The sequence below is a fragment of the Nicotiana tomentosiformis genome, chromosome 8, assembly GCF_000390325.3.
Source record: "Nicotiana tomentosiformis chromosome 8, ASM39032v3, whole genome shotgun sequence".
Lineage (NCBI taxonomy): Eukaryota > Viridiplantae > Streptophyta > Magnoliopsida > Solanales > Solanaceae > Nicotiana > Nicotiana tomentosiformis.
In genome coordinates this window covers 94,424,147-94,447,604 of record NC_090819.1, presented here as the reverse complement: position 1 = coordinate 94,447,604, position 23,458 = coordinate 94,424,147, and the positions used below count along the sequence as shown (strand labels likewise).

The 23,458-nt window shown below is 35.6% G+C and overlaps 1 protein-coding gene across 1 annotated transcript; it reads right to left on the bottom strand.

Moving 5' to 3' along the window:
* Positions 1-19,412: 19,412 nt before the first annotated feature.
* LOC104113214 (vacuolar-processing enzyme gamma-isozyme-like) lies at positions 19,413-23,114 on the bottom strand. Its single transcript, XM_009623321.4, has 9 exons — positions 22,895-23,114; positions 22,619-22,783; positions 22,359-22,515; positions 22,138-22,223; positions 21,769-21,953; positions 21,180-21,228; positions 20,699-20,908; positions 19,949-20,155; positions 19,413-19,747 (listed from the first exon to the last, which is right to left on the bottom strand). The coding sequence occupies exons 1-9, from the start codon at positions 23,063-23,065 to the stop codon at positions 19,610-19,612; spliced, it is 1,368 nt and encodes a 455-aa protein (XP_009621616.1). The 5' UTR covers positions 23,066-23,114; the 3' UTR covers positions 19,413-19,609.
* Between the last annotated feature and the right edge of the window lie 344 nt (positions 23,115-23,458).

Sequence of the window (23,458 nt, the reverse complement as noted above, 5' to 3'; positions counted from 1 at the left end):
GGTTGTTATGGGTTGTGGGTGAAGGAAATCTTATAAGAAAACCTTGTAGTCAAATTTGCACACCTAGTGTTTGATGAAATGCTTAAATGAGCTGAACCCATTAATCTCTTCCTAATTATGGTTCAACTTTGTCATGTCTCTAATTAGATTGAAGTCGCTAGGGGTTTCGGAACATTGTAGTAATTTGAGGAAAGTTTAAGCGAGGTATGTTGGCCAAACTTCTCTTGTAGAATCAAATTCCATGATGTGCTCATAAATTTCAAGTATGATTGGCCGAAGTTCTTATTTCTCATTTTCCATGTCATATCTAATAAATTTGGTAATTCCAAATAAGCTTTGTGTCGAAAGATATATACTCAAAATGTGTTCCAATTGCCTCTATCATATTATGTTCTCCTTCGGGAATGTGTCCAAGTATGACTAATGTTGCAAAATGTTATGATTTTAAATCATATTTCAATTTTAAGTTTATTATGCCTAATTGTGGAAGAAAGACTCAATGTGCCTAAGACTCCTATTACTCATATACATACTTAAAGTCTTGATTTCGAATGCTCTTATTGTTGATGACCTATAATGATGCTTGAAAGTGAATGAAGTAAGTATAAGATATAAAAAGTGGCTATCGTGCCAAGAATGAGAATTATACTTGTGGCCAATAGTGCCAATGAAATGAAATGATGCGTTAAAGATTATGAAATGATTTTTAACTTCTTTTTATAATAAATATTTTGGGTGTATCTCTTGATCACCGAGGAAAGGTAGGTTGTAATAACCTAATCCCGAAATTATACGTGCCAGTGTAAGAGTGATTGAGGGATATATTTCCGTGTTGATGTGCTGAGATTATTTCCCTTAATTGGGATGAGATTGATGTGTTGAGAATATTCCCCTTAATTGGGATGAGATGATTGCTAGCAAAAGATGATGTCGACCCACACGACATTGTGGTGAGACGGCTTAGCCGATTGGGCTGAGATCGAACGCCATGCCGCGCACATGGTGGTATTGTGATTGGATGTCTTGGGGTGAGACGGCTTAGCCGATCGGGCCGATATCAGACTCCGTGCTAAAAGCGCAGTGGTGTATCGGTACTACAGATCTCCTAAATTAAAAATATTGATATTTACTTGATAATTTATCTTTCTCTTAATTTGACGCTTTAATATTATTTGAGGCTCTCATTGATTCCATATTTCTTTCTCTTTGTACTGTTACTCGATTCATTGAGATGGTGTTTAGTCTTATATACTAGTACTATTCCATATGTACTAACGTCCCTTTTTGCCGGGGGTGTTGTGTCTTTAATGGATACAGGTGATTCCACAACATACGACATCGATCAGTGATAGCGGTACACCCTCTTCTCAGCTGACTTGGTGAGCCCCACTTCATATCAAGGTCTTGTGTCTCTTGTTCCTTATGTATAGTGTTTTGAGGTATAGCCGGTGCCTTATTGTTGGCACCATCATATTACTCTTTTGTATCAATTAGAGGCTCTGTAGACATAGTATGGGTTGTATTTTGAATTGGGTAAGTCAAACTTGAAATGTTGTACTTGTAACACATGCTTCCACTTCTAAAACTACGAATGAGTAATGTATTTTGGGAAGTTGTAATGAAGTAACTAATGGTGATGAAATTGGTGCCGTACATGCCATCCTCTTATTGTCTAATTCATGATATTCATTTTCACTTTAATTATGGGTATGGTCGGGTAGAAGGCATCGAGTAGGCTTGCTTGACTGGGATATCTCGATTGAGCGTCGGTCGCATTCCCCAAGGTCGGGGCATGACACTTAGTCTCCAATCCGATCATGCACACAAGTGTAATATCATCATATAAACTCGCTCGCTCACTCAAATCACCAAAATAGCATCAAACAACAAGAATCGATCATCAAAACTCAAGGATTTCAACTTAAAACTCAATTTTGTCAACTTTTTATATAATGCGCCGAAACACGCTCGGGTCACCCGTAACCCTAATCAAACATAGAAAATGTACAAGTCCAAAATCATCATACGAACTTACCGAAATCATCAAAATACCGATCCGAGGCCATTTACCAAAAATATTGACCATAGTCAACTCTAGTCATTTTTTAAAGTAAAAAAAACCTTATTTTCTTTAAAAATTCACATTTACATTTTTCGAAAATTGACACAGACCATACACGCAAGTCATAAATCATCAAATAGAGTTAGAAAAAATGTCGGAATACAAAAAGGGAAGCTAGTACTCAAAACGACCGGTCCGGTCGTTATTCTCCTCCTCTCCCCTCCCCCTTTCCAAATTGGACCGAAACTGAGCGGTACCGGTACGGACCAGACCGATTCCGGGTAATTCCCTCCCCTTAGATCGACAGCCCTAGAAAGAGGAAAAGTGGAATCTCATTCTTCACTCTAATTGTTTATCATATTTTTGGAAACATTCGATGATATGATAAAAATATCCAGCCACAACAATTTGTTGGCACTTATAGATGCTATTCTATGTGGAGTAAATTATTATATATTCATGTAAAACTGTTTTACGTTTAGAAATCTTTTAGATATTTTTAAGTACTTGGTTGGGTACGTAATATATATGGTAAAAATTTTAAAGAGTTTTTCTAGATATAAGGATAGTATTTTAGTGATATCATGTATATTAGGGTTGATAATACTCCCTCCGATATATGCCGCACACCCATTCGGAAAATCGCATCATGAGTAAGTGATTCTGAGGCTGCCAAACTTACTACTTTTGAGAAATGGTTGTTACAGATTGGAGATGAAAGTTACTTTCTCTGTTTTGATTAGTTTAAGGAAATATCAACACGGTTATTCAAAATTATCAAAAACTTAAACTATGATTTTATCGGATAATAAATGCACCAAAGTAATTTTGAAGGTTGAATATATGGAATCATTGAAAGTATCTATCTTTTGCTTTTTGGGTGAAGATGCTATCACTATCGAGAGAGGTGGGCTTGGAAGGAATCTAATGGTATCTATCTTTTAAAATCAAAATAGAATAATTCCAAGTTCCCAACAATAATATAGGAGTATTGATATGGACACATAAAAGTGACGATGACTACTTTTCTTTCTTGCAACTTGTTCATTTCTATGGCCCATGTTATTCCTTCGATTTTGACAACACGAAAATACCTCTTTGCTTTATTAAATTTTAGCTGCTTTGCTTAAGTAGTCAAGCAACCACTTAGCGTTACTTCTTATTAAGAAAAAAGTGTATATTCTAACCATTAGTCATATATTCACTGATTTGGTTTACTAAAGATCAAATGTACAGACCAAACGTACTAAATCTTTTTCGTATTCTTCTCATGAATTGAAACCAAAACCAAAGTTTACTCAAACAACAGATTTATAGATTCCTTCATAGAAATTAATAGAGAGAAACGTTATTGGTAAAATGGCTTGTCACTTGATCTACTCAAAGACTTATATCACTTGCAGATCGAAGAGCTACTAGTTGATTTTGATACTAACTATTGCCTATAAGAATATTTACCATAAATCATATCCTTAAATTATTTGGTGTACGTAGTATCTTAATTATTTTCAGGCTGTTTTCTGTCATTGTCTTGTGCATAGAAATGTGGAACCTCAAGAATATATCGATCCTACTAATGTCAAAGAGACAACTAGTATCAAATAGCTAGTATCAAGTTATTTTAGAGTGTATTCTACTCATGAGTGGGTAGTGAAAGAGATTCATTCGAATTATTTTGTCAAAAAATTACACTGTATATATAAGATTAATTTTTTTCTAATATATATATATATATATATATATATATATATATATTAAGTGTTGGATTCCCTTAGAATTTCTTCGCATATTTTTTTATTTTTTATTTTTTAAATCTTGTTGGCCAAAATCTCTGCCAAATAGGGTCAAATGATTACCTAATAGGCTCAAACCATATCTTACTTGTCGTTCTTCATCAAATTAAATAAGTGACACTCTCATGGGAAAGTTCAAACATTTCGGCGGACTTCGCCTTATTTCTTCTTGCAATTATGCCACTTGGTTTCATTTGATTTTGACAACCCTTCCTTCAGAATCACAACGGAAATACTGGAGGTATTCATTTTAGAGCTAGACAACTAGCCACAACTAGAACTATTTAATTGGCTAGATTACGACTTAGGAGTAGAAGATGATACGTAACAGAAGTACATTATATGAAAAGTCATTCAAACAAGCACTATCAAGACCTGGTCCTCAACAAGGAGGATATGAGGCCCTTTTAAAGTATGGTTTGGCAAGACATATTAGCCAAAATGGTCCCTTAATTATTTCAGATAGTTTTAATTAAGTTTGCTGTTTCCCTTAAAAGTTCTTTTACAATCTCTAACTATATACCGCCATGCTAACAGTAATTATTTCCTTTTATTTCTCTTCGCTTTTTAACAAGTTCCTTATTACTTCTACGGTTCTACCCTTCCAACACCGCTCCTCCACCAATAGTGAATACATATCCACTCGTGGACTTAGAATCAGTTGAACCGGTGATCCAATTTGCATCACAGTATCCCTCAATCACCGCAGGGAAATTACTGTAGTGCAATTCAAAGTTCTGGGTATGTTCTAAATATCCCAAAACTCGTTTCATTGCCATCCAATGAGATTGGCCTGGATTGCTCGTATAAAGATTGTTGTTTCCCGTCAATATAGCTGTATTTGTAAATAATAATTCTAATTCTGCAAAATATAAATTTACGTAATAAAACAGTAAATAATTCGAGCCCACTGAATTCACAGTGTTTCCTTAAGGAATTTAATCCCCTCCTAGTACCCAAGGTAATGGATTATTTCCTCCCAGGATAGAACGAATAACACACTGGTGTAGCGGTACTTCAAACCCCAGTGTTTCAGCGAACACAAAGTTCGGTAGCAAATCACACTTACAGTTACTTTGTTTGAAGTTAAAAACAATGCAGAACGAAGGAGTATAAACTCAGAAAATCGTATGGAAATGCTGAGAGGAAGGAGTGCACTGTATAGCCAATTTGTTGAGCGAATTGTGTGTTGTGTGTTGAGTATCTTTCTTCAACATCTGCTGCACATATATATAGCAGCCAGTGTTGAAGAAGACCAAACGTCCACCCTCCATGGTGGAGCAAGCATTAGCTTGTTTGTGGAGCAAACACTTCATGTTTGTGGAGCAAGCACATTCATGTTTGTGGAGCAAGCACATTCATGGTGGGAAGAGCATTAGGCGGCTGCCAAATGGTCAAATATCCGTTACAAATGCGGATAATCTTACGTTAATATTTACTATTAACAAATAAATTTGGTCCAAAAAATTAATCAATCAATCGATCATTTGACCAAATCCGAATCCGAATCCGAATCCGAATCCGAAGCTGAAGCCGAAGCCGAAGCCGAAGCCGAAGCCGAAGCCGAAGCCGAAGCCGAAGCCGAAGCCGTAGCCGTAGCCGTAGCCGAAGCCGAGCCGAGCGAGCGAGCGACGACGACAGCACGAGGCTTGCTTTCTTCTTAACTCTTTAAGAGCTACAAGAAGAGCAATTATATATATACCCACCAAAAATGTCTTCCTCTTCCAATATGGGACAATGTCTCATTGTCAAGAGGGAAACTTAAAATTTTACTCAAAATTTCATTTTCCCTCCATTTCCCATTCACCCTCATTTTAAGAATATTTCATCTTAAAAACAAAACCTCAACAATCCCCCACATGAATGGGGAATGGCTATATCACGGAAGTATGCATGGAAAAACTGTGTGATTTACAAGTAAGGATTAATCGCATCTGGATAAGTAGGTTTTCCTTTGAACTTTCCGTAGTAAACTTATGTCGGATATACTCGGTCAATCGGTAGATTTGATATCTTTGAACCGTCGATCTTTGGTGTATACCTAGACAACCATAAGTCACACAATCAACCCTTAACCGTCTTTGGTTCTTATTGTTGTGTTCGTTTCAGCCATGAACACTGCCTGGTTTCATAAGTGTGTAGAGAACCGGCCTTACAAAATTCTCCTTGAAGCGGCTAACACTTCACACTTACATAGGTGATTCCTAAACGTGTCATCCTGTAGATACACTATTTGATATACCCCGTATCAAATTTAGAAATCATTAAAAAGCCTTAATGCTTTATCCTTGGTACTGAACATTGTCTCATCACGAGAACGGACTAAAATTTTATTTGACAATGTTGAACCGTCATTAATGACTTTGTTTGATCTCCTTGAACCTAGATCTTGGGATCTCCAGTCTTCTAGGTAGAGTTACCGCCACAATGACTTGTTCTCGGCCATAGCCCCATTCCCCTTGATGATTTCTCAACTACCTCTCTAGTTAGGCCTTTTGTAAGTGGATCCGACACATTATCACTTGACTTTACATAGTCAATCGTGATAATTCCTCTAGAGAGTAATTGCCTAACGGTTTTATGTCTTCGTCGTATATGACGAGATTTACCGTTATACATAACGCTCCCAGCCCTTCCAATTGCCGCTTGACTATCACAATTTATGCATATTGGTGCCAACGGTTTGGGCCAAAATGGAATATCTTCCAAGAAATTCCAGAGCCATTCAGCTTCTTCACCGGCTTTATCTAAGGTTATGAATTCAGCCTCCATTGTAGAGCGGGCAATACATGTTTGTTTGGACGACTTCCAAGATACCGCTCCTCCACCAATAGTGAATACATATCCACTCATGGACTTAGAATCAGTTGAACCGGTGATCCAATTTGCATCACAGTATCCCTCAATCACCGCAGGGAAATTACTGTAGTGCAATTCAAAGTTCTGGGTATGTTCTAAATATCCCAAAACTCATTTCATTGCCATCCAATGAGATTGGCCTGGATTGCTCGTATATCGACTTAGTTTACTTATAGCACAAGCTATATCTGGTCGTGTACAATTCATGATATACATTAAGCATCCCAACACACGAGCATAATCCAATTGTGATATGCTTTGGCCTTTGTTCTTTGCTAATGCAAGATTCACGTCAATTAGAGTCTTTGCAACTTTAAAGCCCAAGTGCTTGAATTTTTCAAGTACTGTCTTAATATAATGAGATTGTGACAATGCCAGACCTTGAGGAGTCTTATGGATCTTAATTCCCAGAATTAAATCAGCAACTCCCAAGTCTTTCATATCAAACTTGCTATTGAGCATACGCTTAGTAGTATTTATGTTGGCAATGTCATTACTCATTATCAGCATATCATCCACATATAGGCAAACAATGACTATGTGATTTGGAACATTTTTAATGTACACACATTTATCACATTCATTTATCTTAAAACCATTTGACAATATTGTTTGGTCAAATTTCGCATGCCATTGTTTGGGTGCTTGTTTTAGTCCGTAAAGAGACTTAACAAGTCTACATACCTTCTTTTCTTTACCTGGAACCACAAACCCTTCAGGTTGTTCCATGTAAATTTCTTCCTCCAACTCTCCATTCAAGAAGGCAGTCTTAACATCCATTTGATGAATTTCAAGACCATACACTGCAGCTAATGCTACTAACATCCGTATGGACGTAATTCTTGTAACTGGAGAGTATGTATCAAAGTAGTCTAGACCTTCTCGTTGTCTATACCCTTTGACTACGAGCCTTGCCTTGAATTTATCAATAGTGCCATCATCTTTGATTTTTCTCTTAAAAATCCATTTAGAACCCAAAGGTTTATTTCCAGGAGGAAGATCAACCAATTCCCATGTATGGTTGTTCAATATGGATTTTATTTCACTATTGACTGCCTCTTTCCAAAATAATGATTCCGAAGAAGTCATAGCTTCTTTAAATGTTTGAGGCTCATTCTCCAATAAGAAAGTCACAAAATCCGGTCCAAATGAAGTAGACGTTCTTTGACGTTTACTACGTCTTGGATCCTCCTAGTTACATGTACTTTCTTTTGTTTCTTCCCGAGGTCGTTTAGATCCTTCACCAAACGACTCACATTCCTTTTTATACGGATATATATATTTTCAAAGAACTCAGCATTATCTGATTCTATAACCGTATTATTATGAATGTCGGGATTTTCTGATTTATGAACCAGAAATCGATATGCTTTACTATTTGTTGCATATCCTATGAAAACACAATCAACGGTTTTCGGTCCTATCTTTACCTTTTTGGGTTTAGGAACTTGCACTTTTGCCAAACGCCCCCACACTTTAAAATAATTCAAGTTGGGCTTCCTTCCTTTCCATTTTTCATATGGAATGGATTGTGTTTTGCTATGGGACACTCGATTTAATATTCGATTAGCCGTAAGAATGGCTTCCCCCACAAGTTCTGTGGCAAACCAGAACTTATCAACAACGCATTCATCATCTCCTTTAATGTGCGATTCTTTCTTTCCGCAATCCCATTAGATTGGGGCGTGTAAGGGGCTATTGTTTGATGAATAATTCCATATTCTAAACATATTTCTTCAAAAGGAGATTCATATTCACCACCCCTATCACTTCTTATCATTTTTACTTTCTTGTTAAGTTGCGTTTCAATTTCATTTTTGTATTGCCCGAATGCATCTATTGCTTCATCTTTACTATTCAGTAAGTAAACATAGCAATATCGAGTACCATCATCAATAAAAGTTATGAAATACTTCTTTCTACCGCGAGATGGTATTGACTTCATGTCACAAATATCTGTGTGAATTAAGTCTAAAGGATTTGAATTCCTTTCAACTGACTTATAAGGATGTTTAACATACTTAGATTCCACACATGTTTGACATTTTAATTTTTCGCATTCAAACTTGGGCAATACTTCCAAGTTAATCATTTTCCGCAAGGTTTTATAATTGACATGACCCAAACGTATATGCCATAAATCATTTGACTCAAGTAAGTAAGAAGAAGCTGAAATATTATTATTATTTTCCACAACCATTACATTTAGATTGAAAAGGCCCTCGGTGAGGTAACCTTTTCCTACAAATATTTTATTCTTACTAATTACAACCTTGTTGGACACAAAAACGCACTTAAAACCGTGCTTAACAAGAAGTCCAGTAGAGACTAAATTCTTTCTCATTTCGGGAACATGAAGGACATTGTTCAAAGTCATGACCTTGCCAGAAGTCATTTTCAGAAATATCTTCCCATATCCTTCAACTTTTGCTGTTGAAGCATTTCCCATATAAACTGTCTCTCCGGGTTCAGCAAGAGCATAGGTAGCAAAAGCCTCTCTAACTGCACAAACATGGCGAGTGGCTCCTGAATCAAACCACCACAGTTTAGGATTTCCCACCAAGTTACATTCAGAAAGCATGGCACACAAGTTATCAATATCATCATGGTTTACTACCATGTTTGCTTGACCTCTTTTCTTGTCTTTCTTCGGAGTACGACACTCTGTAGACTTGTGTCCAGTTTTCCCACAGTTGTAGCAGTTTCCACTGAACCGCTTCTTGCTTGGGTTGTATTTCGGACCAGAAGCCTTCTTCCTCTTTTTGTTAGCTTCAACAATATTTGCTCCCATTATTGTTGAATTTCCACGGCCTCTCCTTTCAGCAGCTTTATTGTCCTCTTCGATTCTCAACCGAACAATGAGATCTTCAAGGGACATTTTCTTTCGTTTGTGTTTCAAATAATTTTTGAAGTCCTTCCACAACGGAGGCAACTTCTCAATCATTGCTGCTACTTGGAATGCTTCGTTGATGACAAGACCTTCAGCAAGTAGATCATGAATAATCACTTGCAATTCCTGGACTTGGGTAATAACAGATTTGCTATCTACCATTTTGTAGTCCAAAAATTTTGCGGCAACGAATTTCTTCATCCCGGCATCTTCAGTTTTATATTTCTTTTCAAGCACATTCCATAATTCTTTTGACGTCTCCACGCTACTGTATACATTATACAGATTATCATCCAGTCCGCTAAGAATATAATTCTTGCATAAAAAATCAGAATGCTTCCACGCTTCAATCACGAGAAAGCGTTCATTATCTGGAGTTTTATCTGGTAGATCAGGAACATCTTCCTTGATGAACTTCTGTAGACATAACGTAGTTAAGTAGAAGAACATCTTCTGCTGCCAGCGCTTGAAATCAATCCCAGAAATTGTTTCGGGTTTTTCTGCCGGTGCCAACGCCAGTGTTCGGCTTGTCGATGCGTTGGCAGTTACCATCGGAACAGTTTGGTTTTCGCTTTCAGTCATCATTTTTTCTGTAAAAGAATGACACAAACAAACGTTTAATACACGTTTTCAAACTGGAGTAAAAATCACGTAGATTTTAATATCCAACAAAACGCCACGAAGGCTTAACTCTCCAAAACGGGAGTACACAAACCACAAAGGTTTTAGTTTGCAGAATAATAAGAATAACACAAATACAGAAATAAATATTAAATTCCTTAAGATTGTTATTCCCACCAATATTGTTGTATTTGTAAATAATAATTCTGCAAAATATAAGTTAGCGTAATGAAACAATAATTAATTCGAGCCCACTGAATTCACAGTGTTTCCTTAAGGAATTTAATCCCCTCCTAGTACCCAAGGTAATGGATTATTTTCTCCCAGGATAGAACGAATAACACACTGGTGTAGCGGTACTTCAAACCCCAGTGTTTCAGCGAACACAAAGTTCGGTAGCAAATCACACTTACAGTTGCTTTGTTTGAAGTTAAAAACAATGCAGAACGAAGGAGTATAACCTCAGAAAATCGTATGGAAATGCTGAGAGGAAGGAGTGCACTGTATAGCCAATTTGTTGAGCGAATTGTGTGTTGTGTGTTGAGTATCTTTCTTCAACATCTGCTGCACATATATATAGCAGCCAGTGTTGAAGAAGACCAAACGTCCACCCTCCATGGTGGAGCAAGCATTAGCTAGTTTGTGGAGCAAGCACTTCATGTTTGTGGAGCAAGCACATTCATGTTTGTGGAGCAAGCACATTCATGGTGGGAAGAGCATTAGGTGGCTGCCAAATGGTCAATACACGGATTGGAAAATATCCGTTACAAATGCGGATAACCTTACGTTAATATTTACTATTAACAAATAAATTTGGTTCAAAAAATTAATCAATCAATCGATCATTTGACCAAATCCAAATCCAAATCCAAATCCAAATCCGAAGCCGAAGCCGAAGCCGAAGCCGAAGCCGTAGCCGAAGCCGAGCCGAGCGAGCGACGACGACGACGGCGCGAGGCTTGCTTTCTTCTTAACTCTTTAAGATCTACAAGAAGAGCAATTATATATATACCCACCAAAAATGTCTTCCTCTTCCAATATGGCACAATGTCTCATTGTCAAGAGGGGGAAACTTAAAATTTTACTCAAAATTTCATTTTCCCTCCATTTCCCATTCACCCTCATTTTAAGAATATTTCATCTTAAAAACAAAACCTCAACAATCCCCCACATGAATGGGGAATGGCTATATCACGGAAGTATGCATGGAAAAACTGTGTGATTTACAAGTAAGGATTAATCGCATCTGGATAAGTAGGTTTCCCTTTGAACTTTCCGTAGTAAACTTATGTCGGATATACTCGGTCAATCGGTAGATTTGATATCTTTGAACCGTCGATCTTTGGTGTATACCTAGACAACCATAAGTCACACAATCAACCCTTAACCATCTTTGGTTCTCATTGTTGTGTTCGTTTCAGCCATGAACACCGCCTGGTTTCATAAGTGCATAGAGAACTGGCCTTACAAAGTTCTCCTTGAAGCGGCTAACACTTCACACTTACATAGGTGATTCCTAAACGTGTCATCCTGTAGATACACTATTTGATATACCCCGTATCAAATTTAGAACTCATTAAAAAGCCTTAATGCTTTATCCTTGGTACTGAACATTGTCTCATCACGAGAACGGACTAAAATTTTATTTGACAATGTTGAACCATCATTAATGACTTTGTTTGATCTCCTTGAACCTAGATCTTGGGATCTCCAGTTTTCTAGGTAGAGTTACCGCCACAATGACTTGTTCTCGGCCATAGCCCCATTCCCCTTGATGATTTCTCAACTACCTCTCTAGTTAGGCCTTTTGTAAGTGGATCCGACACATTATCACTTGACTTTACATAATCAATCGTGATAATTCCTCTAGAGAGTAATTGTCACCTACTTGGTTTTGGATTTAGTTATTTTCGTCTACGTCTTTTTCCTACACATATAAATAGTCATTAAACACTATTTTTAGAGGAGTTTTGCGACCGGAGACAAGAACATCACGTGGAACAACTTGTGGAGAAGAAAAACATCGAGTTATTCATTCCTTTATCTTTTCTTTATAATTTGTTTATGCAAAATACTTGGAAAATTATTACTATGAATATGAATGGCTAAGCACTCTGTTTCTAGGGTTGTGGTTAACATGATTATTAATATTTATTAACTGGGGAACCACGAAGAGCACTTAAACAAAAGGCAGTAGATTGATCGAGCTTGATGATTTCTCAGCAATGAGGGCAGATATAGTGAGAATAGCGAATCAGATGAATAAAATGACAATGCACCACGCACAACAGATGCAACATGTGCAACAGATGTCTACTTGCTGCGAGTTATGTGGTGAAGGTCACACAAGTGGCATATGCCCCGTGAATCCTGAATCAATCTACTACGTGGGGCAACAAGCTAGAGGGCCGATGAATCAACATGCTCAATATGGTAACACATACAATCCGAACTGGAGGAATCATCATAACTTCTCTTGGGGTGGAAATCAGAATATCAAACCTCAAGCGAATTACAATCATCCACCTCAACCTCCACAACAAGAAGATGAGAGTTTGACTGACATGATGAAAAAGCTCTTGATAGACAATCAGAAAGTTGTGGCTGAGAATCAACAATTGCGCACAGAATTTAAAAATCTAGAGAGGCAGTTTGTGCAAATGATTAACAATCAGAATACTAGACCTGCTAGAGCTCTTCCGAGCAATACAGAGAAAAATACTCAAGTCAATGTAGTGACACTGAAAAATGGGAGAGAGTTGGTAGAAGTGCCTAAGAAGAAAAAAGAGCAGTCTAGGCTCTAAGAAGAAAGAGTGCCAAAACCTGTAGAGGTAGATGAGAGAAACAAAACAGAGCCTGAGCAAATATCAGAGAGGGTGCCACCACATTTTCCTCAAAGATTGAGAAAGAAGAATGATGACCACATGTTTCAAAAATTCCTAGATATGCTGAAGCAGATACATTTGAACATCCCTTTGGTGGACATGCTCCGTGAGGTCCCAAAATATATAAAATATATTAAGGACATAGTGGCATATAAAAGGAGGTTAACTGAGTTTGAGACCGTAGCACTTACTGAGGAGTGCACTTCCAGGAATCAACATAAGCTTCCACAAAAGCGTAAGGATCCGGGTAGTTTTACCATCCCCGTAAGGATTGGTGAATTTGATGTGGGTAGAGCCTTGTGTGATTTGGGTGCAAGTATCAATATGATATCGTTGTCAGTGTTCAAACAATTGGGCTTAGGAGCTCCAAGACCTACCACGGTGATGCTACAGTTAGCTAATAGATCTTATGTTTATCCTGATGGGGTAATTGAGGACGTCCTGCTGCAGATTGGGAAGTTTATTTTTCCTACAAGTTTTATCATCCTAGATTACGTGGCTGATGAGTTAGTTCCTATCATCTTGGGAGGACCTCTTTTGGCCAATGGAGATGCAATTATCAAAGTCTGAGAAGGTAAGATGATCCTGAGGGTGGACAATGAAGAAGCAGTCTTCAATGTATATCGAGCCATTCAGTTGCCTCGTCATTACGAGGACCTGACCATGATTTCGATGGTGGAGATAAATGAACTAGTCGTAGAGCCAAGGGCGTTTAAAGAAGATGCACTATAAAATGCATTGACGTTGTTTAATTACTTGGAACTTGAAGAAGAGGTTGAGGATATGTTGCACATTCTGGATGCATCGTGTGAATACATAAGAGAAAGAACACAATTTGAGCCTCTGGATAGGCCAATCGGCCCGCCTCCTAAACCCTCAGTTGAGGAGGCCCCAAAATTGGAACTTAAACCCTTACCATCTCATCTTCAATATGAATATTTGGGAAATTCTAACACTTTACCTGTGATTGTTTCTTCTCATTTATCTAAATTGCAGGAAGAACAGATCATAAGGGTGCCGAGGGAGCACAAGCATGCCATTGGTTGGATAATGTCTGACATAAAAGGTATTAGCCTTGCATTCTGCATGCACAAAATACTCATGGAGGAGGGACACAAGCCTAGCATGGAGAATCAACACCGCCTAAATCCAATCATAAAAGAGGTAGTAAGAAAAGAAGTAATTAAGTGGTTCAACACATGTATAGTATTTCCTATCTCCGATAGCAAGTGGGTAAGCCCTGTTCAATGTGTTCCTAAAAAGGAGGGTATGGTTGTTGTAGTAAATGAACAAAATGAATTAATTCCAACTAGTACTGTAACTGGTTGGCGAATATGCATAGACTATAGGAAGTTGAATAATGCTACACGAAAAGATCACTTCCCTCTCCCCTTCATTGATCAAATGCTTGATAGGTTAGCCAGACAGGAATACTATTGTTTCCTTGATGGCTATTCGAGGTATAATTAGATTGCTATTGCCCCAAAAGATCAAGAAAAAACCACTTTTACATGCCCTTATGGCACTTATGCATTTAAGAGAATGACATTCAGGTTGTGTAATGCACCTGCGATTTTTCAAAGGTGTATGATAGTTATTTTCACCGATATGGTGGAACGGTTTGTGGAGGTTTTTATGGATAATTTTTCTATGTTTGCTCCTTCTTTTGATGAATGGTTGACCAATCTTGCTAAAGTGCTTGCTAGGTGTGAGGAGACTAATCTGATACTAAATTGGGAAAAGTGCCATTTTATGGTATGTGAAGGTATAGTGCTGGGAAACAAGGTGTCCAAAGATGGACTAGAAGTTGACAAGGCTAAGGCGTAAGCAATTGAAAAGTTGCCACTACCGATTTCAGTGAAAAGAGTTAGGAGAGTTTTCTAGGACATGCAGGTTTTTATCGCCGATTTATAAAGGATTTCTCAAAACATTTCCTCTCCTTTGTACAGGTTGTTAGAGAAGGATGTGTCGTTCAAGTTTGACGATGCTTGTCTAAAAGCATTTGAGGAGCTGAAAAAGAAGTTAGTGAGTGTACCAATCATAGTGGCTCCTAACTGGAACGATCCATTTGAGCTGATGTGTGACGCTTGTGATGGTGCAATTGGGGCCATAATGGGCCAGAGGAGGAGAAAAATATTTCACTCCATTTACTACGCAAGCAAAACTCTCACTCCCGCTCAAATAAATTATACTGTGACAGAAAAAGGGTTTCTTGTTGTATATGAAAGCATGTTTCCTTGGACAAGGAGAAGCAATTTTGCACAGTTTGTTTTGTTTAGGCAGTAAATAAAAACAAGCTTAAAGCAGTTCCAGACATCCAACAAGTGTTTAGTTACTAAATTCTCCAACTGAATGATTTTATTCACATCTTAGAAGCTAACAAGTGTCATGTTTCTTGTTTATTTGACTTAGATGAGTGGATAACAAGTAGGATTTCTAACTTCCTATATATGTTGTCAACTGTTAGTTATCATACAAAAAACTAATACTCATCAAATTTTAATAGAAATTACTAAAACATATACTAGTCATTATTTTATTATCAAATACACCGAGAGATTATCAGTTTTCCTCATCAAAAACAGAACTTTCTGAATATATGAGCTGCCAAACAATCTATTTTCCACACAAATCAACCCAAACAAAATTACAAAAACACAAATACCCATCAAATATTTCAAAAATACACTATCATGTTCAAACATCTATATCATGTTCTTTATGCTCAAACACCTTGACAATTAATTGATATTATATTAGCTGGGATAGCAAACAATCTATTCTACTTACTTTAGGAGTAGAATAGCCAAGTTTTGGGTTGAATCCTAACTGTGACTCAATATCAGCGTGGCGGCGGTGGGCGGAGGGAGTCAAATCTGGCGAGGGTGGTCTGAAGAACCTTTCAAAAATAGCCATAATAAGACACATAGAGACGAGAATAGCAGTGGCAACAAAACCAAAAGAAACAACATTCACAGCACTCACCCAAAAACGACCTCAAACCACCCCCCAAAAGAAAACTTACCGGAGATGGAGAGGAATCAGAGTGCCGACGATGGCCGCTTGGATTGCCGACGACAATGGCCCCTTGGGTTGAGTGCCGACGACGCCGGTGAAGATGGGATTTGCTGAGAAAGAGAAAGAGAAAGGTCAAAGAAAAAGAGAAAGGCGTGAGTGAGGCAGAGAAAGAGTAAAAAAAAGTTAGGGCTTTTGCTGAGGCGTGTTTATTGATAGAAAAAAAAAATCTAGATAATGACCCATAATTTTGGTGAGAAAGACGTGTTTATTTAGAATCTACCATGTAATAATATAAACCAAAATTAATGATACTAGCTAATTAATTATTAATATTAATTAACGATACAACTAATATATTTCTACTTACTTTAGTTATCAATTTAAGATAATTAAATAATCACTAAGATTTTTTATGCATACCATTAATAAACTTCTACTTAGTATATAATTAATAATGTATAGGCTAGTAAATCACTAACATTACTTAAGGATATGTCCTTAGTGCGTACACTTCTACTTAGTATAATTATCAATATCTATAAGCTAATTGTAACTATTACACTTTTATACTTAAAGTAATTATCAATTAATTGCATAATATAGTATAGTATAGGGGATAATATGCTATATATATATATATATATATATATATATATATATATATATATATGAGAGAGAGAGAGAGAGAGAGAGAGAGAGAGAGAGAGAGAGAGATGTATATATAGTATAGTATAATATATATACTAAGTGTATAGTATATAAGCTATATTCGATATAACATTAGCTATATTTCGGATTTTATAAGTTTTACCGGATTCCGAGACATGGACCCCACGAGTGATTTTTGAACTAATTTCGGATTTTATTGAAAGATGTAATATTTTCTTATGAAATTGATTCCTATAATTTTGTTTGACTGTATCGAATTAATTATGACTAGATACGAGTCGATCGGAGTCGGAAAATCGAGGAAAAGGCATACTACTTGGTTAAATTGGAGCAAATCGAGGTAAGTGAATTGTCTAACCTTGTGTGGGGAAAATTTTTCCTAGGATTGGTATTTAAGTGATAAATTGTAATGTGTTGAAAGTCATGTACACGAGGTGACGAGTGTGTACACGGGCTAAATGTGAAAGATTATGTTTTTAAATTGTGTTGATCACTGTTGGGCATTAATAAAACTATTTTATTCGGATATATTCTTCATCATTGATTTAATGTTTTAAAGTTGCTTGACTTTTTCCTGCTAATTGTTTTACATGTTTAGTTGAAACTTGGTTTCTTTTATTCTGTGCATTATTTGAAGTTGTTTTTCTTTAAATTAAATATTATCAATATGAAGTATTTGACATTTTTAAATTTGGTATTGAAACAACGTATTAAAGATTTTGAAATATTATTTTGCTGAATTATTTATTCCTGAATATTTTTGTAAGATTTTTGTACTCATTGTGATGGAGTCGTGAGCTCTTTATTGTGGAAAAATATTATTGATGATTTATGTTGGCATGAGTCGTGAGCTCTTTATTGTGAAAAAATATTGTTGTTGAAGTATTTTGGCAAGTTAATTATTATTTTCTAGTAGGGCCTGGCGTGACCTCGTCACTACTCTACCGAGGTTAGGCTTGGCACTTACTGGGTGCCGCTATTGTGTACTCATACTACTCTTCTGCACATCTTTTTGCTTCCTTATTTTCTTTAAACCTTGATATATATAGAGATATTGAGGATAAATTCTTAGAAGCTTATGACTTATTTCTACCGGATTTTGGGAGTTGAAATTGTTTGAATTGTAGTTTATTTATTTCAGATTTAAATTTTTATTCCGCATTGATAGGCTTACCTAGTCTTAGAGAGTAGGTGCCATCACGACATCTTACGAAGAGAATTTGGGGTCGTGACATATATACTAAGTGTATAGTATATAAGCTATATTCGATATAACATTAGCTATATTAAGATGTCTCTCTCTCTCTCTCTCTCTCTCTCTCTCTCTCTCTCTCTCTCTCTATATATATATATATATATATATATATATATATATATATAATTATTTCAAACTTGGGCGGGAATTAATTATTTCAAACTTTCCGACCGATTTCGGTCGGAAATTTGGAAATATTTTAATAAATAATTATTTTTGTACATTATATACACGTATGATCAAATATTTGACCAATTTCTAACTGAAATCGGTCGGAAAGTTGGAAAACTTTTAATAAATAATTATTTTTGTACATTATATACAAGTATGACCAAATATTTGACCTATTTTCGATCGAAATCGGTCGTAAATTTGCAAAACTTTTAATAAATAATTATTTTTGTACATTATATACATGCATGACCAAATATTTGACCAATTACTGACCGAAATCGGTCAAAAAGTTGGAAAATCTTTAATAAATACTAAATATTTGACCAATTTCCGACCGAAATCGTCGGAAATTTGGAAAACTTTTAATAAATAATTATTTTTGTACATTATATACAAGTATGACCAAATATTTGACCAATTTCCGACCGAAATCGGTCGGAATTATTATTTTTTTGTTGTCAGAAAATTTTTGTTGACTTTTGCGACCAAATACTCTTATTTCCGACCGATTTCGGTCGGAAAGCCTTGGACGAAAATCACCTGATTTCTAGTAGTGACATGGGATAACTACTAGTTATGATTAACTACTAGTTATGACATTAAGTTGTAGTTTACCCCTTTTTCTATGCAAATTGGTGTGTGAAATTGAAGTACTAGCATTAAATTTATGCTTTAAACTCTATATATATATATATATATATATATATATATATATATATATATATATAAAGTACTAGTGCAGAGGAAAAGGTGAGAGATACAATCTCATATGCTATCCAAGCAAAAATCAAGGCATATCACTTTGTGTATTTATATATAGATTCAAAACCTAACATTGATTCTTTTCATCAATATTTTATAGTTCTGTTTCATTTATACGAAGATGTTGGACAAGGAACGACTTTTCACTCATAACGAAGGTACCGCTTGAACTTGTTGTTTTAAGTATATTGTTATATTTATGCGGCTATAAAAATATATTATTAAGTGTAAAATAAAAATTAATTTAAAATTTAAAGGATTTAAAATGCAGAAAAGTATCGTTCTTTTAATATCTTCTATAGCTTTGTTTGTGTAAGAGTTCTCGTATGTTTTATTGCCAACAGGTAGCTTATGAAGTTTTTTTTATCATTAGACGAGTCTTGTAGCTAGTCATAGACCAGCCAAGGAAATGCAACTTTGAAAATTCTCAACCAAATACGTATAATTTCATAGCATTTCATAATTAAGCTACAAATTTTCATATAAGATGAGCTATATGTATATTCCCATGAAGCGACAATCATTATATAATTGTAGCAGAGAAGCAAACCATGACTTATAGCTTGTTCATAACATTATTAAGCTGCTTAATAATACATCAGTAATTAAGTAATTCCCTAATTAAGGAGGACATGCTTGTTTAGCTGCTGCAGCCATTTGCTCCCTTCGAATTCCAGCATTGCACAAGTTAGCAAAGCCACGAACGTGTTTCCTTCCGTAGGGAGTTAACGTTCCACATTGTGACTCAAATATCTTGACCTGTACACAAATATCAAACTATAGTCATATATACTCAATATTACACAAACAATTAATAACTGTAATATTGTGGGAATTTATCGTAAATTGACTAATTAAGTTCTTGCTTGATGTCTAGTGAACTAATTATCATGACGAGTTGTTCGATTAAGTTATCATAAATCCTGACAGCTTAGATTTGTTAAATATTTTAGTGCTTACAAAGGATTTAAGGCAGTCCCAATCATCAACAAGGGGTTGTCCAGCAGGTCGAACAGTGTTCAGCAACTTGTGACTTTTCTCAACTCCAAACAGAACTTCTCCAATATGTCTCACACTGTTATCTACATCTTCTCTCTGTGATAAGGCTTCACTTAGTTGCCGATGAGCTTCAGCTTTTCTAGCAGAGCCTTCAGGCGCAGACCGGAACTGTCATCATTGGACAAAGTATTGGGAAGTTAATTATATTGCAAGCCTTTAATTGGATAGCAAAATTAGCATGTAGATATATTGGAAATTTAACTAAAATGTGAACAGAGACAACACGTTTCAGTTCATAGAAAGTAGGAGTAAAAGCTGAACAGTAACATGGTATTGACGTATTGTCATAGAAAACAAAAAAGTGAGCATACTGTCTACAGTAAACAAAAATTCAGAAAAATCCCCCCCAACTATTAGCACAATTTAATCGCCTATTCTATCCTTAATTTGACGAAAAATTGTGAAAAATATGAACTACGTAATATAATAAATAGTAACAAACAAAAAAATGGGTCATACTACCTTTAAAATATTATACAACATATTATACTAGCAATATATACTGGAAAAGGTTTAACATATACTTGTGGTCAACCTGTCCTATTTTTCTTCAGCTTACTAATCTCATTTTCTATGGATATTTATTTTACAAAAATAATTCTTCTCCACTATAGTATATAGAAAGTTATATAAACTCGTGCAGAAATATACCTTAGACCATAAATGCATGAGATGAACATCGCGCTGGTTAACAGTCCTTGAGGGTAGCCATGACTCGTCGTTGTTAGAAGTATTATAACTATTTTTTGCAGAATTAGAACCCATATATCTGAAAAGAGGATCCTCACTAATATGTAAATCACCATATTGCATGACATGGGAGCCTTCTTCTGTACCATTGTTTAGAGTTCTCTTACGAACCTGAGAATGATAAAAACCATCCAACGAGGTTTATTAGGAAAGTTGTCGTGAAACTAGTCAATGAAGAAAACATTTATAATTTAAAAGAATTAATTGACAACTACTATATGATATTTGAATCTTTGCAAAATGAAATGTGACAATATTTTTGAATGATGTAATAATTGATAGTGGTAATATTTTATTTGGAAATTCTGTTCATCTATTATTACTACATTGCTTAAATAAAACGTTTATATATACGCATAGAATACAATGTTGTTTATCTTACCAGCTGATACTGCTTCTCCAAAGTTTCAACTTGCCGATCGTGCAAATCACTGGTCATTAGTAGAACAAGTGCAGTTAATTAGTTTCACAAACATTAAGAAGGATGCTTGAAAAGCCATCATTTAAATTTCATAACCATATATTTTTGGAATTCTTGTAAACTTGCAACCTTGGTCCCAATAATAGACCTTGAGATATCTCTTTATTCGGATTGAAGAAATCAAAAACTAGGAGTCAATTATTCGAGCTTTTTTCGGGGAACAATAATTAATAAGTATAACACATTTTGGTTGTGCCATTCCCTTTTTTCTCTTGGTTATTAATAGAATTTCCTCATGCCTATTCAATGCACCTTTTTTTACTTATTCAATTTACATACATCAATTAATGCTTTGTTGAAATAAAACTTAAAAATTTAGAAAGTCTATAGCCATGGTGAGAATATTGGAAGTTTCACATTTTCACCAGACTTAAGCATATGATGAAGATTATACATTTCATAGTCTAATATGGCACTCCTATGTGTTTCCATTTTTCGCAAAAGTGGTAGAATTATATTGAAATAATTAAGAACAAGCTAATTAACATACCTATCCTCCAACCAAGAAACACTGTACAAGTCTCCTAAGCATTGATCTTCATCACCTAAACGAATACAGTAGGTAGCCCAACTGCTCTCATCAGGCTTTGATGCTGCTGTTACGTATATGTTTAAACCTTTCGGGAGTAAACCATCAAACATACTTCCAGATTCACAAGCTTCCATGTAAAATACCTAATTAAACATCCCCATCCACTTAATAATCACGAACACAAAGTTATATACATGTGAGATCTAGCTTAGTTTCGTTTTTACCAGGTTACCATTACATGCTTGTTGTAGAGATTACGTATAATTACCTTATATAAATAACTCAATTGCATAGATATGAATATATGAAACAGGGCCAGGATGTTACCAATTTTGAATATGTTCCAAAAGTGTGTTTTTTAATCAGGACTCTGTTCAGATCGTCGGCATAGACAACATCTCCACTAGGCATACCTAAGGATATATATAACAAATGAATGAAAAGTATTCATATACGTATATATCATAATTAATCAGTATTATTTAAGTTCTTAAGAAATATATAATGGTAACTAAAGGTGAATGAAACTGAAGCATCGTAAGACAAACCAATAAGGCCAGGAGCACCATGATCAGCGTAGTAGATAAAGATATAATCATTTGGACCATTTTCCACAACCTTCCCACTGCCCCCAGTGAGAGCACTCTTATTTCCAAGGATAACAGCGAAAAAATTGTCAGCATTACAATCTTTTCCTGTGTAATCCTATCTCACAAGCAAAAATAAAAATGAAAAAAATATAAAGAAACATTAGATATAAGTAATAATATCTTGACAAATATTACACACACGCAAAAAGAGTACGTACCTTGGGTACTCCTTTATAAACATCATGGCCGTGGGGGCTATTGATGATAATTCCAGGTCTGGGGTTGTTTTTATTATAAGCAATATCGTCGTACATGAATACGATGATGTTTTCATCTTTTAGACCTCCTTTCTTCAGTAGTTGATATGCATGGCATACATCCGCCTGAAATAAGAAATTAATTTGAAAGTCATTAGGCGTCATGTACTAATTGTTAATGAGATTAATGGAGTAACAAAATATTAAATTTCTAAGGAAAAGAATTGTAAATATGACCTGGTGTCTGTAATTATCCCACTCATTTGATCCAGCTACCAACACAGCCCATTTAGTTCCAGTCGGATTATCATCTTCAACAATACTCTCCAGCAAGTTACGACCCTCAGCAGTACAAACTAGGACAAAAAGTGCAACTAGGAATGGCACAACACCATTTTTTCGAATCATTTTTCACACGCTAAAAATAATTACTTGGAGTACTTTACTTTGATTAGTGAGTTGATGTGAGAAATTAATTTATAGAGCTTTTTAACCTACTAATTGTCTCATTCTACGTGTGGACATAGACCCCGTAGTTCCTCATGAATTGACGAAGAGTTTGTTAAATTTTTCTATATTTGTTTTTTTCTTGAGAAGTAGTGCTACCCTGTGGGGTTAGTCTAATCTAATAATAACCATTCATCAAACATAGCAAAGATAGTTGTTAGAATAAAGAACATTAAAAACAATTCTTACTCTTTTTGAGAGAAACTACCTACTTATTTGAGAAAACGACAGTACATGTGAGATTATGTAATTGTGTAAACATAAGTTTGAGTAAAACCATCGTGCTTACTATAT